Below are 16,002 nucleotides of genomic sequence, written 5' to 3'. Positions count from 1 at the left end.
GTCTTGGAGTTGCTCTTCTCGAGGAGTATCTTTGTGGCGTTCTCGGTATTTCCTGAATTTGAATGTTGGCCTGCCTTGGTAGGTTGGGGTCATATCCTGAAGAGTGTTTTCCAGCTTGGTTCCATTCTCCCCGTCACTTTCAGGTACACCAATCAGATGTAGATTTGGTCTTTTCTCATAGTCCCATATTTCTTGGAGGCTTTGTTTGTTTCGTTTTACTCTTTTTTCTCTAAACTTCTCTTCTCGCTTCATTTCATTCATTTGATCTTTAATCACTGATACCCTTTCTTCCACTTGATCAAATCAGCTACTGAAGCTTGTGCATGTGTCACGTAGTTCTCATGCCACGGTTTTCAGCTGCATCAGGTCATTTAAGGTGTTCTCTATGCTATTTATTCTAGCTTGCCATTTGTCTAATGTTCTTTCAAGGTTTTTAGCTTCTTTGCAATGGGTTTGAACATCTTCCTTTAGCTTGGAGGAGTTTGTTATTACTGATCGTCTAATGCCTTCTTCTCTCAACTCGTCAAGGTCATTCTGCATCCAGCTTTGTTTCATTGCTGGCGAGGAGCTGCATTCCTTTGGAGGAGAAGAGCTGCTCTAATTTTTAGAATTTTCAGCTTTTCTGCTCTTGTTTCTCCCCATCTTTGAGGTTTTGTCTACATTTGGTCTTTAATGATGGTGCTACACAGATGGGGTTTTGGTGTGGATGTCCTTTCTGTTTGTTAGTTTTCCCTCTGTCAGGACCCTCAGCTGCAGGTCTGTTTTGCTGGAGTTTGCTGGAGTGTGCTGGAGGTCCACTCCAGATGCTGTTTGCCTGGGTATCACCAGTGGAGGCTACAGAACAGCAAATATTGCAGAACGGCAAATGTTGCTGCCCGATCGTTCCTCTGGAAGCTTTGTCTCAGAGCGGACCTGGCTTTATGAGGTTTCAGTCGGCCCCTATTGGGAGGTGTCTCCCAGTTAGGCTACTCAGGGGTCAGGGACCCACTTGCGGGGGCAGTCTGTCCGTTCTCAGATCTCAAACTCCGTGCTGGGAGAACCACTACTCTCTTGAAAGCTGTCAGACAGGGGCCTTTAAGTCTGCAGAAGTTTCTGCTGCCTTTTATTCAGCTATGCCCTGCCCTCAGAGGTGGAGTCTACAGAGGCAGGCAGGCCTCTCTGAGCTGGTGGGCTCCACCCAGTTCGAGCTTCCGGGCCACTTTGTTTACCTACTCAAGCCTCAGCATTGGCACATGCTCCTCCCCCAATCTTGCTGTGGCCTTGCATTTTGATCTCAGATTGCTGTGCCAGCAGTGAGTGAGGTTCTGTGGGCATAGGACCGTCCAAGCCAGGTGCGGGATATAATCTCCTGGTGGGCCGTTTGCTAAGACCATTGAAAAAGTGCAGTATTAGGGTGGGAGTGTTCCAATTTTCCAGGTACCATCTGTCAGGGCTTCCCTTTGTTAGGAAAGGGAATTCCCTGACTCCTTGCGCTTCCCTTATACCTCTTTTCTTTCTAAATTACAGTCGCAGGTATGTCTTTAGCAGTGTGAGAACGGACTAATACATCACTGAATAAATGTTATAGTTTAAACAATATACATAGTATTTTTATATTATTTACAGCTAAATACGTATTTTAAATCATATTTACATTTAGCATTGTCAGGATTGGTTCCAGAACAGACTTCCCTGCCCCAAACACACTCCTGGAAAAAAAAGTGAAAAGAAATAAACAATGCTTACCGCTCCATTAATCCAAGAAGCATAATCACTACAAAGGAAAGCAGCAAGATTTGCGAGTTCTTCTATAGTCCCCAGGCGACCACAGGGAATTCTGTCAATCATTTCTTTCTCAAATGTTCCAGCTGGGTCCAGACGGCTAAAGGCACCCTTAGAAATTAAGAAAACAATTGGGTTGTGTTGGGTTTTTCAATCAACTCCTTTCCTACTTAAGAAAAAAATGTGTATAAAATGGCATGCTACCAGGCAGCTTAAAACCTCAGGCTTTGTAAGTAAAAAACAATTTCACCAAATTCTTCTTTAAAAAAAAAAAATAGATCACTGGAAGATATAACCCTTTTAATCTTAGTTTCTTCTATGTAAAATGAGGATATCTATCTTAGCTACCTCACAAAACTGTTATAAGCATCAAATGAAAAAATGTATATAAAGGTACTCTGAAATATGTACAAGCTTAGGTGGTAAAGGCAGTGGTATTACTGGCTTTTCATTTAATAAACACAGAAAAGTGGCTCATAGGAAATATTTAAGAGGAAATTCCTTTTCTTTCATCCCAAAATATTAGAAAAGGAAGAAAACAAGGATGTAGAAATTCAAGTAGATTCTAGACAGAGAAAAACTATAACTAAATTTGCCAAACAATTTGCTTTCTGTCAGTGATGTGAAGGAACAAACCAAGATGAATTATGGATGTGCACTGATTAATAAAAACAACTGGATTTTTCTATACTAGTGCCTTGAAGTTTAGGTGACAGTTTTCCTCAATAACGCGGCCAGAAGACAGAACAAACACTCAGAGGACTCCATGAGAGACCTCCAGTTCTTCCCAGGAGGGTATAAAGCCCAGAGACAAGGGGTAGCAACTGGTCCCAATCCTGGTTCTAAAAAGTGCATGCTAGGGAGTTTCTACACTTCAGTTTTCTTTTAATCTCTTTAACAGTAAATAGTTATTATTTGGGTACAACTCCTATCTCAGTGGCTAGACTATAAACTTAGTGGTAAGCACTTTCTTAGAGATATTTCTATATCTTTCTCAGTACCCTTGCATACAGTGAACAGTCAATAAAGATAGGTTAAATAAATAAATAAAACGCAGGTGATTTTTCCCTAGATATTGGTATCCTGGAGAGAAGCATTTGTGTCTATAAGCCTCTTTTCAGATATGCTTAGGACAGGGCCACCCTGAATCATGTGTTTTAATGTTATGTTTTTAAGTTTCTTTCCACTAACTGTATTAGACTGTTTAGTATTGAATTGTCAGATAAATACGATAGTCAATCAAGTTGCAATCACTCAGGAAGCTTTTATTTCTATTTCCCATCCTTGAAACTGCTAAATAAACTAATATGGACATTTCCAAGTTATTACTTAATACCCAGAGTTACCTATAACCCAAATATCCCTTAGTATTATTTTCCAATATGTTTACACAACTGAAACAAGTTACCAAATTTTGCCTGACCTTTCAACATTACATCTGGTTGGCATTATAAATACCTGCTTTAGGTAAAAACTAAGAGAAGTGTGAGGGTGAAGCTATTTTGGAATAATGAGAGAGCAGAAAAGCTGTGGACATTCTGAGCAACATCTGTGACAACATTAGAGATAATTACAAGTTGCAATGAGTATCTGCAAGGATTATTACTTACAGGTGAAATCCATGCTGTCAGAAGGATTCATAATGAGAGAGATGTGGGCGTTAGATGACATGCATAATTGACTGAGAGTGAAAGGGCACAAGCATGAGTCAAGGAAAATGCTACCTACCTATAGCAAGACAAAGACTGTATAATAAGTTACTGGAGCATCTCTCAAACTATAAATATAGTTACATTTCCTTGATTTTTTTTTAAAAAAGGACGTCAGACAATGTAAGAGCCTTTAAAATGTCGTGAAAGTTAACAAATACAGGACAATAACCACTGAAGCAAATCAGATAAAGTGCCAACACTGATGGCATAAAAGATCCCAAAAGATTAAGACACTGAAATTGACATTATGAAGAAATTGCACAGCTGCTATATTCCTGCCCGCCTCCTTATTTCTTATTTTCGATAATGAATAAAGGCAAAGGCCTCTTCCTTAGAACCAGGGCTCTAAACCCAGGCATCTCTGGAAAGTCCTTTACACAACAACCAGAATATATCTATCAGTGTTTCATTATTTAATCATTCACAATGTGATAACAAGCAAAATACAACTTACTTTGGTTTTTATAGGCCCTGGTTGAATCACATTGAATCGCATTCCATATTTACCCCATTCAGCTGCAAGAGACCTAAAAATTAAAATCAACAACATACATTCTGAGATATTATACCATATGTTAAAAACAGTAATAACTGAGACTCACTAGATGCTTACTACATGTCAGAGATTACAACCCCAAGAGGTAGGTACTATTATTGCTCCCTATATTACAGATAATGTAACTAAGGCACAGAGAGGTTAAATAATTTTCTCTATGTCAAATGGCCAATTTGTCAATCTGAAGAGGTCTAGCTTCAGTCTGTACCCTTAGTCACTCTACTGTACAACCTACCCTTTACATTTTCGTGTCCTTAACCACTATGCTATACCACCTACCATTTGTAGTTTAGAATATGAAGTCCAATGTCAATATACATTTTTAGAGTAGGTATTCGTTACTCACATAAAAACGTGAGTGCTTTATGTCCTTCCCTCACGTTTTCTGGAGTTGAGTCTTATAGTTACAAAGTTCATTATAACTTTACTCATAGCCCTGTACATGGGATTACAATGTCTATAACATCACAAGTGTTTTATTTGAGTAAAAGATTACATCGACTGAAAATATTAACCACATCCATGTCTAACTAGGCTGTAATATAATTGTTGAACTAAACTTGAAAGGAAATAGGAATCTAACAAAATCTTGCTTAATGTCCTGAAGCAAAATATAACACTAATAGCAAACAAAGAACTTCAAAGGAAGTTGTTTTAGAAGCTTACTTTACAGATAGCTCTTTTAAAATCTAAATTCATTTTAGGAATTTACATTCATATATATATTTGTGTGTATATATACTTAATGTAATTTCAAATAATGACAAGGTAGCTTAAAAGAATACATATGATGCAAATGAGGAAGACAGGATAATTTGAAAGAAAGAAGGAAAGAAAAAAAAAGCAAGATAAAGAGAGAGAAAAGCCAGGATAACAAAATATAATGGAGCCAAGAATGAAGTTAATATCTAAATTTACTGAAGTGTGTGACATTCCATATAACTGCAACAGTCACATCACAAACTGGTATCTATTCATCCCATGACTCTATACAAAAAAGGTAAGCCTAATCAGTTACACAATCCACAGTACCCATAAAGAAAAAGCAAGCTAATTGTTCAGGAAAAGCACAATTGTTTCTAATATGAAAAATTGTTTAAGTCTTTCTAGACTTACAAAAGGAAAATTATGTCGTATAACAATCTCCTTAAGATACTGTATCCTTGCAATAGATAAAATAAGCTAAATTCAAAGTTGACAAATGGGATCTAATTAAACCAAAGAGCTTCTACACAGCAAAAGAAAGCATCATCAGAGTGAACAGGCAACCTACAGAATGGGAGAAAAGCTTTGCAATGTATCCATCTGATAAAGGGCTAATATCCAGAATCTATAAAGAACTTAAAGAACTTAAACAAATTAAACACAAGCAACCCCATCAAAAAGTGGCCAAAGGATATGAACAGACACTTCTCAAAAGAAGATATTTATGCAGCCAACACACTGAAAAAAAAAAGCTCATCATTACTGATCATTAGAGAAATGCAAATCAAAACCACAATGAGATACCATCTCACGCCAGTTAGAATGGCAATCATTAACAAGTCAGGAAACAACAGATGCTGGAGGGGATGTTGAGAAATAGGAACACTTTTACACTGTTGGTGGGAGTGTAAATTAGTTCAGCCATTGTGGGAGAGAGTGTGGCGATTCCTCAAGGATCTAGAACCAGAAATACCATTTGACCAAGCAATCCCATTACTGGGTATATACCCAAAGGATTATAAATCATTCTATTATAAAGACACATGCACACATGTGTTTACTGCAGCATTGTTCTTAATAGCAAAGACTTAGAACCAACCCCAATGCCCATCAATGATAGACTGGATAAAGAAAATGTGGCACATATATACCATGGAATACTATGCAGCCAAAATAAAGGATGAGTTCATATACTTTGCAGGGAAGTGGATGAAGCTGAAAACCATCATTCTGAGGAAACTATCGCAAGGACAGAAAGCCAAACACCGCAAGTTCTCATTCATAAGTGGGAGCTGAACAATGAGAACACATGGACACAGGGAGGGGAACGTCACACACTGGGCCTGTCGAGGGTTGGGGAACTAGGAGAGGGATAGCATTAGAAGAAATACCTAATGTAAATGACGGCTTGATGGGTGCTGCAAACCACCATGGCACATGTATACCTATGTAACAAACCTGCACATTCTGCACATGTATCCCAGAATGTAAAGTATAATAATTTTAAAAATGGGCTAAGTTCTATGAAACTATCAGACATCCATTAATACAGTCTTACAGCATCACTTCAAAGGTCAATTCAGTGAAACCAGTTCTACAGAATAGGGTACATGTACTCTAAAGATAGCCTGTTAATTTGACTTAATCCATGAATGTATTTTAGAGAGATGGGTGGGCTGTATCTCTTTCAGACAGAACATACATAAAAATTGCTTCTCTGAGTGATGTTTTTGACAAACTTCATTCCATAGCTACCCTGGGCATTTATTTATAGTGTATCTACTCTAAATTGCTTCATGTCTTCATAGAATTACTGTACTGAGCAGAGTCTATATTATCCTATGAAAAACTGAGCAACCTGTTAAAAAAATCTGCCTAGAGGAAAAGCCATCCTCTCTGTGCTCAGAGGTGTGTCAGATACATTTGTTCAATTGCTAGCATGATCTTTCAACTGTCATTAAGCTAGCTGATATACTGAAGAACTACTGTAATCTGATAATGAATCTACCTCATACAGTTAGCTCTGCATGTTAAGATGCTAAGAACAATATATTCAATATGTTAGCCATTATTATTGTTCATTCAACAAATGTTTATCATATACTTACCATGTATCAATACTATAAATACTGTTTAGCCTCAAATAAAGTCAGTCCCTGCTCTCAAAAGAGCAGTCCCACCCTCTCAAGAGAGGTGAGCTTGGTTATATAATGAATTAGTTACTAGGCTGGGAATTGTGTGATGTGAGCCATACCTGCTTAAAAGAAGAAGAACCTAAGTGGGAGTGACAGGGAAGGCTTCTCTGAAGAGGTAACATTTGAGCTGACGGGTGAAGAAGGATTAGGAGTTTGCTGCAAAAGGCAGCGGAAAGGAGGAGCTGACAGATTAAGGAGGTAGGATGGTGACATGGTTTGGCTCTGTGTCCCCACCCAAATCTCACCCTGAATTGTAATAATCCCCACATGTCAAGGGTGGGACCACGTAGACAAAACTGAATCCTGAAGGCAGTTTTCCCCATGCTGTTCTCGCGATAGTGAGTGAGTTCTCACAAGATCTCACAGTTTTATAAGGGGCTTCCCCCTTCACATGGCACTCATTCTCTCTCTTGCTGCCCTGTGAAGAGGTGCCTTCCGCCATGATTGTAAGTTTCCTGAGGCCTCCCTAGCCATGTGGAACTGTGAGTCAATTAAAGCTCTTTTCTTTATAAATTACCCGGTCTCAGGTATTTCTTCGTAGCAGCGTGAGAACGGACTAATACAGATGGAGAAAGGAAGACAGCCAAGGCATATGGGTCAGTATGAGTAAAGGGCAAGGGCCCAAACAACATGTAGAATTTGGGAACCTACAATGCCTTATTTAGTATGACTGTGTACTATAAAGTATGAGAAGAAGGTTGATGGCAACTCAAGCTGTAAAGGAAGGCACATGTTTACTGAGCATCTATTATATGCAGGAATACAATAAAAGCAGCACCAAATCAGTTCTTAAAGGACATGAGATGAAAACTTCTAACAACATTGAAAGGTTCTCACAAAACAAATATTGACATTGAACAAATGCTGCCAAAATAGTCAAGTTCTCATCCTTTATTTCCAACACCACATGACCTTAAAAATGGGAATTATCTCTATTCAGACTAAGATTCAGCTTGTGAATAAATATTTCTTTCTGTCTCAAACTAATGTGTATTTACTGACTTAAATATTAAAAATGCTCTGGGACTACTAAAAGAAGAGTACCACAATTCAGCTGAACAAGCATGGAGCACCAGCTATGGACCAGAACCTTCTGGGTAATGAGGATGCAAACATATGGCCCTTTCTCTCACAGAACTCATGCTGAAGTGGGGAAGTCAGATTGCTTAATGTTAACGGAGAAACCCCATCTCTACTAAAAGTACAAAATTAGCCAGGTGTGGTGGCATATGCCTGTAATCCCAGCTATTTGGAAGGCTGAGGCAGGAAAATCACTTGAACCCAGGAGGTACAGGTTGTGGTGAGCCAAGATCGCACCATTGCACTCCAGCCGGCCATGCCCTGCTCTCTGCCTCTGCTATATTGGTATATTACCTTCATTTTAGAATCTACTTATTAGTGTTTGTCCTCTCACTAGATTGGATTAAACAAAGTTTTAAGGCAGAGAGGAGGAAATGATTACAGAGAAAACATCCCAAAGGAAGTAAGCAAAACATCACAGCAAAATTCCAACAACAATATAACTCAGGCATAGACATATGAAAGCTGTATGGTACGTTTAGGGAAACATGGAACAGTTAATGGAAATTAAAGCATGGAAATAATAAAGGGAACAGTAAAAAATTTAAACTCAGCTGACAATGAGGACTGTTCTATTTCCATCACTATCATATCCCTAGGACGAAGCACATATAAGGTATACAATAAATACTTATTGAATAAATAAATTAATTAACAATGGCCAGAGACAAGTCTGTTTAGAATGCCATAGTGAGTTCTGGCTTTTATTCCAAAGAGTGACAGGAAATGATCTAAGATTTTTAGCTGGGGAGTGTCATGAGCAGACACACATGTTCTTAGAAAGATAATTCTGGTGAAAATGTGAATAAAAAATACAGGGGGAAGAGATTGGTAGCAAAGAAATATACCGTGATTACAGCAAGCCAGACAAGCAATGAAATGATGAGAATCCCCATTTTAACAAAGACAATGGAGAACAAATTCAAAAAGCAATCATGGTTGGGTATGGTGGCACATGCCTGTAATCCCAGCACTTTGGGAGGCTGAGGCAGGATGATTTCTTGAGGTCAGAAGTTCCAGACCAGTCTGGGCAACACAGGAAGACCTCATCTCTACAATTTTTAAAAATTAGCCAGGCACTGTGGCACCTCCCTGTAGTCCCAGCTACTTGGGAGGTTAAGGTGGGAGGATCGCTTGAGTCTGGGAGATTAAGGCCGCAATAAGCTATGATTGCGCCACTGCAGTCCAGCTTGGGCAACAGAGTGAAGTCCTGTCTCAGAGGAAAAAAAAAAAAAGCAGTTATACTCTGCTGAGAGAAGGCCACTGGACTTGGCAAGTGCTCATAGTCTGTGTTAGTCCCATTAACCTTAAACAGTATGTGCAATAAAAGAATAAAGATGTGCTTATGAGAGGGGTTAGGGATGGCACTGATAAAGATCTTTGGGAGAGCAAAAAAGCTATAGTCCTGTGGTGTCTAATACATAGCCACTAGCCATATACAACTATTAATTTTTAAAATTTAGTTTCTCAGTCATAGTGGGATATTCCAAGGGTTCAATATCTGCATGTGGCTATTGGATAGTGCATATTTACAGAACATTTCCATCACTGCAGAAAGTTCCACAGGACAATGCTGCTATAGACAAATAAGACTTATCTGGGAGATAAAATGTGTGTCTCATGGTGAATCCAAGTCTTTGTTTTACTTTTCTCTGGACGGACACCAGAAAGCAAGAATTTAGTTCCCTGCACCACCAAACTATTAGTTACGTTCAGCAACAGGATTGACAAGGAGGTACTTACTTGCTCATGGCTTCCACACCTGCTTTGGCAGAAGCACTTGGTACTACAAAACCTGAACCAGTCTCAGCATAGATAGTGGTAATAGCAAGAAATGCTGCTCCTGAAATTTTAAAAGGATACAGTTGATTAGCAATATAGCTGTATCACTTCACATAATTTAATCAGAATTAAAATTAAACTAGCAGGGACTTCTGCCTCCAGCCATAATGAACTTACCCTTCTGCTATAAACATCAAGAAAACTGAGTAAGATATATGCTACAATTATATACAGATACTGCACAGCAGGCAGGGAAGGACTATGATCTCTGAGAGAAGGAAAATGAATAAGCCCTGAAATACTCTAGATTTCTGCCTAAAGGTACTATATAGATGGAAGGATGAGGAGGAGGAACCTAAGCAGAAAATGGCATTCACACTGAGTTAAGAAGATAGAGATCGGTTTGGGGAGCCTGAGGAAACTAAGGTTTCTAAGAGTTCCTCCAAGGAGGAAAGTAGGCAGAGATATTAATAGAACTCCATAAAGCTGCATGGAATCTCAATGAGTCTTTAGATAAATAATAAGCTATACATGTTTAGTGTGAGATTCCATGAGGCCAGGCAGAGAACAACTATCAGGAAGCTGTAAGTGATGCAATTCCCAGAGCTCGCATAGGGCTGGGAGACATGTGAGTTCTAAGCAGCTTCACTGAACATTCAGGGCTTTCAGTAGAGAGCTCAGGAAAAAAAAACATGAGTTAGTAGGAGGGTTAAATTAGCCCCAAAGTAAAGACTACTATATACTTGCTGAAATAAAGCTTTAAAATGACCCTTAAAAATGATTACGCTGATGCACAAGTAATTTAAAAGCTTTCCAAAATAACAAAAAAATCACACACCTCAAAAAAAAAAATTAAAATACACACAGACACAAGTACACAACAACAACATAGCATTCACAGCATGCAATAAAAAATTACTACACATAAAGACACAGAAACCTAACAAGGAGAAACATGACTAATAGACAAAGAGTCCCAGAAATGACAGAGAAGACAGAAGTAGCAGACAAATAGCCTTTTAAGGCTATTACAAATATTTTTAAAGATTTCACTGAAAATATTACTATGATGAGAAAAATGGAAAATACAAAATAGAAACCAAATGGCTTCTAAAGCAGACAAATACAATATGTGAAATGAAAAACTGAACAAATAAGCTTAGCTGTAGAAGAAAAGATCCACGAATCTGAAGACACAGCAATATAAACTATCTAAAATGAAAGACAAATGGGAAAAAAAATCTGAGGAAAAACCCAGAATCTCACTGACCTGTGGAACAGTATCTAGCATTCTAACAAACATATATTGGAGTCACAGAGGAAGAAAACGTACTTGAATAAGGACTTAAAAAATTCCAAATTTGGTAAAAACTGTAACTTACAGATGCAGAAAGCTAAATGAATCCCAAGCAGGATAAACAGGGGGAAAAAAATCAAGACATTGTCATAATCAATAACTGAAAACCAGTGATATATAGAATGTTAATAGCAGCCAAAGGTAAAAATAAACAATAAAAATATGCAAACACAGACAAAAATTTTCATTGTCTTCTCATTTCTAAAAATAATGTAAGTTAGAAGACAATGGAGCTACATTTTTAAGGTGCTGAAAGAAGCTTGTTAACTCTGAATTCCATATCCATCAAAAATACCCTTCAAAAATCAAGATGATATGAAAATGACATTATAGAGAAACAGATTGTCAAAAGGAAAGAAATAGTAAATATGCAGGTAAATATAAAATATTTTTTCTTGTTTACTAAATTTCTTTTTAAAATAACTGTATAAAAGCTATATTAAAAAGTGACACTGTACATATAGTGGTCAGTAGTATCTAGGACACAGCAGGTTCTCAATAAATTAACTGAATGAGGCCAGGCACAGTGGCTCTCGCCTGTAATCCCAGCACTTTGGGAGACCAAGAGGAGCAGATCGCCTGTGGTCAGGAGTTTGAGACCAGTCTGGCCAACATGGTGAAACCCTGCCTCTACTAAAAATACAAAAATTAGCCAGGTGTGGTAGGGCATGCCTGTAATTCCAGCTACTCAGGAGGCTGAGGCAGGAGAATCACTTGAAACCAGGAGGCAGAGGATGCAGTGAGCCAAGATGATGCCATTGCACTCCAGGCTGTCTGACAAGAGCGAGACTCCATCTCAAAAAATAAATAAATAAATAAATAAGAAAGAAAGAAAGAAAGAAGGAAGGAAGGCTTAAAAGAGTAATCTTTAGGTCCTGAGAAATCAGTGATTTTTCTCTTCTTATTTCTTCATAACACTGGATAAGACAATAATATTTGCAAGAGGATCAAAATAAGTTTACATCTTTTACATAACAGTAAATACTTTTAGAAATTTAAATTTGAAGGACTACAAGGAAAGTATTTTGAAGAATATTCAGATAAGTTTTTTCTCTGCTCCATATATTTAGTTTCTCTTTCTCTCAGCATTTTCCAGAGTAGAAAGAAAACTCAGCACATCCTGGGAAACACGGGGGTGGAGGAGGGGGCAGGAGTACCATTTTGAGGACGGGAAAAAATAAGAATGGTTATGTTAGTCATTCTGGTAACTCCTTTTATATATCAAACAGGCTTTCAGATCGCTGAAAATTACTTTGCTTCCAAAATCGTACTCTGTGAAAGAGGAGGGATGTAGAACATTAGTGCGCTCCACTACAGTACACTGACAACAGATGCTAACTGCATCATTCTTATAGCAAAATTACCAAAAAAAAAAAAACAAAAACTGCTTTAAAAGTGACAAATATAAAGCAAATGCTCCAATGGAAAGTGCACTATCTTTCAACTAAGACTGAACAGATACATTTCTCCAAGCGTGGGAAAGGAGTTAAGCCATCCTAACACAATTTAGATGCTGAAATGAAAGTTGTTTTACTATTCTCTTTATCCCTTTAGGTTTTATTTTCTCAGCCTAGAAAATTTGGGTAGCCCACCTCTTAGAATGAGATACTGTGGCTTTTAATTCTCCTGAGTGTAAAAGGGAGATAAAAGTTTGAAACTGCACTGTTCCAACAGCATTAATGCTGCAAGGTGAAACAATTAGTAGCTTCAGAAAAATGAACAGTGGTGCTAAAGTGCAAAGCAAAGAACTCCTAGATCCCCAGAGTTAGTCACATTTATTTTCCTTCTTGTACAGAGTCCCATTATTTCAATTAGAATAACTGCCCATGGAAAAGCTTTATAAAAGGCAAGTTTCTAACAGCTCAGAGCATACACTAGAAATGAATTTATATTATTAATGAGGTTAAGAAAATAGAGAAGGGAAGCAATAAATGAAATAAATATGCTAACCCATCCTTCGTTATTTTGAAATGGAAAAAATAGTAATAAAAGAACATCAAAAATCATATTATCTATCAAAAAAGCTAGGATATGTGCAAGATTATGATTTAAAAGATTCAAAAGCTCTGAAATCTGGTTTCAGTACAAACTATGAAAACTGAAAGATTCACTAAACAATTTTAGTTCCAGTGACCAACAGAAGGGAAATAGTACAGACACCTGGGCTCAGAAATTGATTCCACTATTTACTAGCTGTATAGCTATGAGACGTTGGGGAAGTCGCATCCCTGCTCTGGACCCTAGATTTATCTCCTGTAAAACAGGAACATAAGGAGTGTCCAACAAATGTCATTAGATTCTAAGAACTACTTGTTAATTTACTGCTGTTATTGATTCCACCTATTACTCTTCTGCTCTCATGCAAAAAGACCGCCATTTACTACCTGTGTATTAATAATTTGGCAAGTTGTGTTACGAAACATCACCAGAATGGAAGGTAACTGTATAAGCCAAGACTCCAACAGGCATCCCAGTCCCCTAGTTTCATGGACACATCTAAGACTTTGTTGAACCGCCGGTAGGTCAGGGCTGCTACACATGGTTGAGCAGTGCATAAGGGTGCCATTCTAAGGAAGCATGTTTTACATTACAGATATTACATGATTATTTACTTATTTCAAAATTTTCTGGTTGTTCTGAGGGTTTTCTTTCTAACAAGACAAGAAATATGTGTGGGCGGAATGACCCCACTTAAAGATCCCATGCCCTAATTCCTAAGAACTGAATTTCTTATTTTACATGGCAAAATAACTTTGAAGATGTTAAGAAAGATTACAGAATTTAAGAGAGGGACCTTTCTGGGATTATCCAAGTAACACAGTCTAATCACATAAACCCTTAAAAACAGATAACTTTCTCTGGCTGTAGTCAGAAAGATGAATTTTAAGGAGCAGGCAAGAGAGATGTGGTAGAAGGGAAAGTCAGTCCCCAAGCATGAGAAAGACATATTGTGGTATTACTGGCTCTGAGATGTACCAGTCCCTATGTAAGGATCAGAGAGAGGTCCCTAGGAGATAGGGTGGCCCTCAGCTGACAGCAACCATGAACATATACACTTCAGTCCTACAACCACAAGGAACTTGATTCTTCCAACGACCTGAATGAGCCTGGATGTAGAGTCTTTCTAGAGCCTCCAAGACGTGAGCTCTGCTGGGTGACTCCTTGATATTAGCCTATAAGATCTGAAGCGGAGAAACCAGGCAAGCAACTCTGTGCATTCACTTGTGAAAAACAGAATTATAAAATTATAAGTGTTTGACATATTAAGCTGTTAAGTTTGTGGTCATTTGTTGTAGCCACAATGGGGGACTAGCATAGTGTATTATGTCAATTTTCCAGGAAACAGAAATAAAGTATCTTAAGAATTTTTTTAAATCCTTGTTTAACTTTACCTGTCACCAAAGGATAAAGTCCACATTGCTTGGCCTCATCTCCTACCCCTTCAGGCATTATACGTCACATATAAGCAACACTGAACTCCTTGTATGCCTAAATACACAACTGAGCTGTTGTTGCAGTTCTAACTCTTCTACTATTATTGCTAGCAATTAATCTTACTGACAATCATGGTAAGAAGACAAACTTCTCTGTCTTTTTGATGGGAGCACAGAGGATACCTGTCTCCCAGCCATTTTTCAATGAGAGCCCATATGAAAATCTAAAAATCTTTAATTCTCTAAAAGCTACTCAAAATAGGACTATAACATTTAAAAACTAGAATAACCTTATATAAATAATACTATCTACTAAGGAAACACTTTTCTCATTTAAACATTTAATATAAATACATCCCTCATGTAGGCTGTTATTTTTAAGTTTAATTATAATAAGTGATATCAGGGCTCTGGTTTTTCTAACCAATTTTAATTATGAGTCAAAACCTAAGTTTCAGATAGTTGATGGTCCCCTTGTAAAAGATGTAAAAATACACCCACCTTGGAGGAAACTTAACATTTTCTTTCATAACTAACATTTACTGAGTACTAGTCTGGCCCAGGAACTATTCTTAACATTTTACAGACACTGGCTCATATAATCATTAGAGCAATCCTAGGAGAAAGGCTTTATTATTAACATTATTTTACAGAAAACACAGGCACAGCAAGCTGATCTGTCCAAGTTGATAGGACTAACAAGTATTAACCAGGATTGGAACTAGGCAGTTAGGCTCTAGAGCCTGCACTCTTAACTACTATGTAACTACTACTGCCTTGCCAAGACATTTATAATTGCTACTTAGAAAGAAAAAAAAATTCCTTTTCAAAATTCCCAAATCACTTTACCTTTACCTTATCTTCAAAAAACACCAAAATAAGGTACACAGTTGCTCTAAGAAATTTTAACCGCTGAGGTTGAACTCTCCCATCAAACGAGATGACTCTACAAAAAGTGATTTTAAAAGGATACTAATACTGCCTTAATAAATTTCAAGAGATAACTAAAAATGTGTTTTAAAATATTCTTTAGATGCACCCACTGTTCTAGAAAAAATACGTAGACACAATATAAAAAATGTACTCATGTGGTTCTTATATACATACGCTAAGCAACATACACCTTGCACTCACACTACTGACAAATAAGGAAAGCCTTCCACTATGCTCTACTCTTCCCACTTCTGAAACAAGGTGCATTTGCCAAATCATGAGTGAACTCCCATTCACAATTGCTTCAAAGAGAATAAAATACCTAGGAATCCACCTTACAAGGGATGTGAAGGACCTCTTCAAGGAGAATTACAAACCACTGCTCAACGAAATAAAAGAGGACACAAACAAATGGAAGAACATTCCATGCTCATAGATAGGAAGAATCAATATTGTGAAAATGGCCATACTGCCCAAGGTAATTCAT

At 37.7% G+C, this 16,002-nt stretch overlaps 1 protein-coding gene across 2 annotated transcripts in view; it reads right to left on the bottom strand.

The window, feature by feature from the left end:
• DECR1 (2,4-dienoyl CoA reductase 1, mitochondrial) overlaps positions 1–16,002 on the bottom strand; it is a 44,612-nt gene that overhangs the window by 6,102 nt on the left and 22,508 nt on the right. For both annotated transcript variants that reach the window (XM_011982633.1, XM_011982640.1), the window contains 3 exons: positions 9,753–9,852; positions 3,928–4,000; positions 1,726–1,872 (listed from right to left, as the gene is read on the bottom strand). In XM_011982633.1, coding sequence (XP_011838023.1) covers positions 1,726–1,872; positions 3,928–4,000; positions 9,753–9,852 — 320 coding nt within the window. The remainder of the gene's footprint in view (positions 1–1,725; positions 1,873–3,927; positions 4,001–9,752; positions 9,853–16,002) is intronic.

The sequence above is a fragment of the Mandrillus leucophaeus genome, unplaced genomic scaffold (assembly GCF_000951045.1).
Source record: "Mandrillus leucophaeus isolate KB7577 unplaced genomic scaffold, Mleu.le_1.0 Scaffold1056, whole genome shotgun sequence".
Classification (NCBI taxonomy): domain Eukaryota; kingdom Metazoa; phylum Chordata; class Mammalia; order Primates; family Cercopithecidae; genus Mandrillus; species Mandrillus leucophaeus.
Note: the sequence above shows the minus strand (reverse complement) of the source record. Positions and strands in the feature narration are given on the sequence as shown.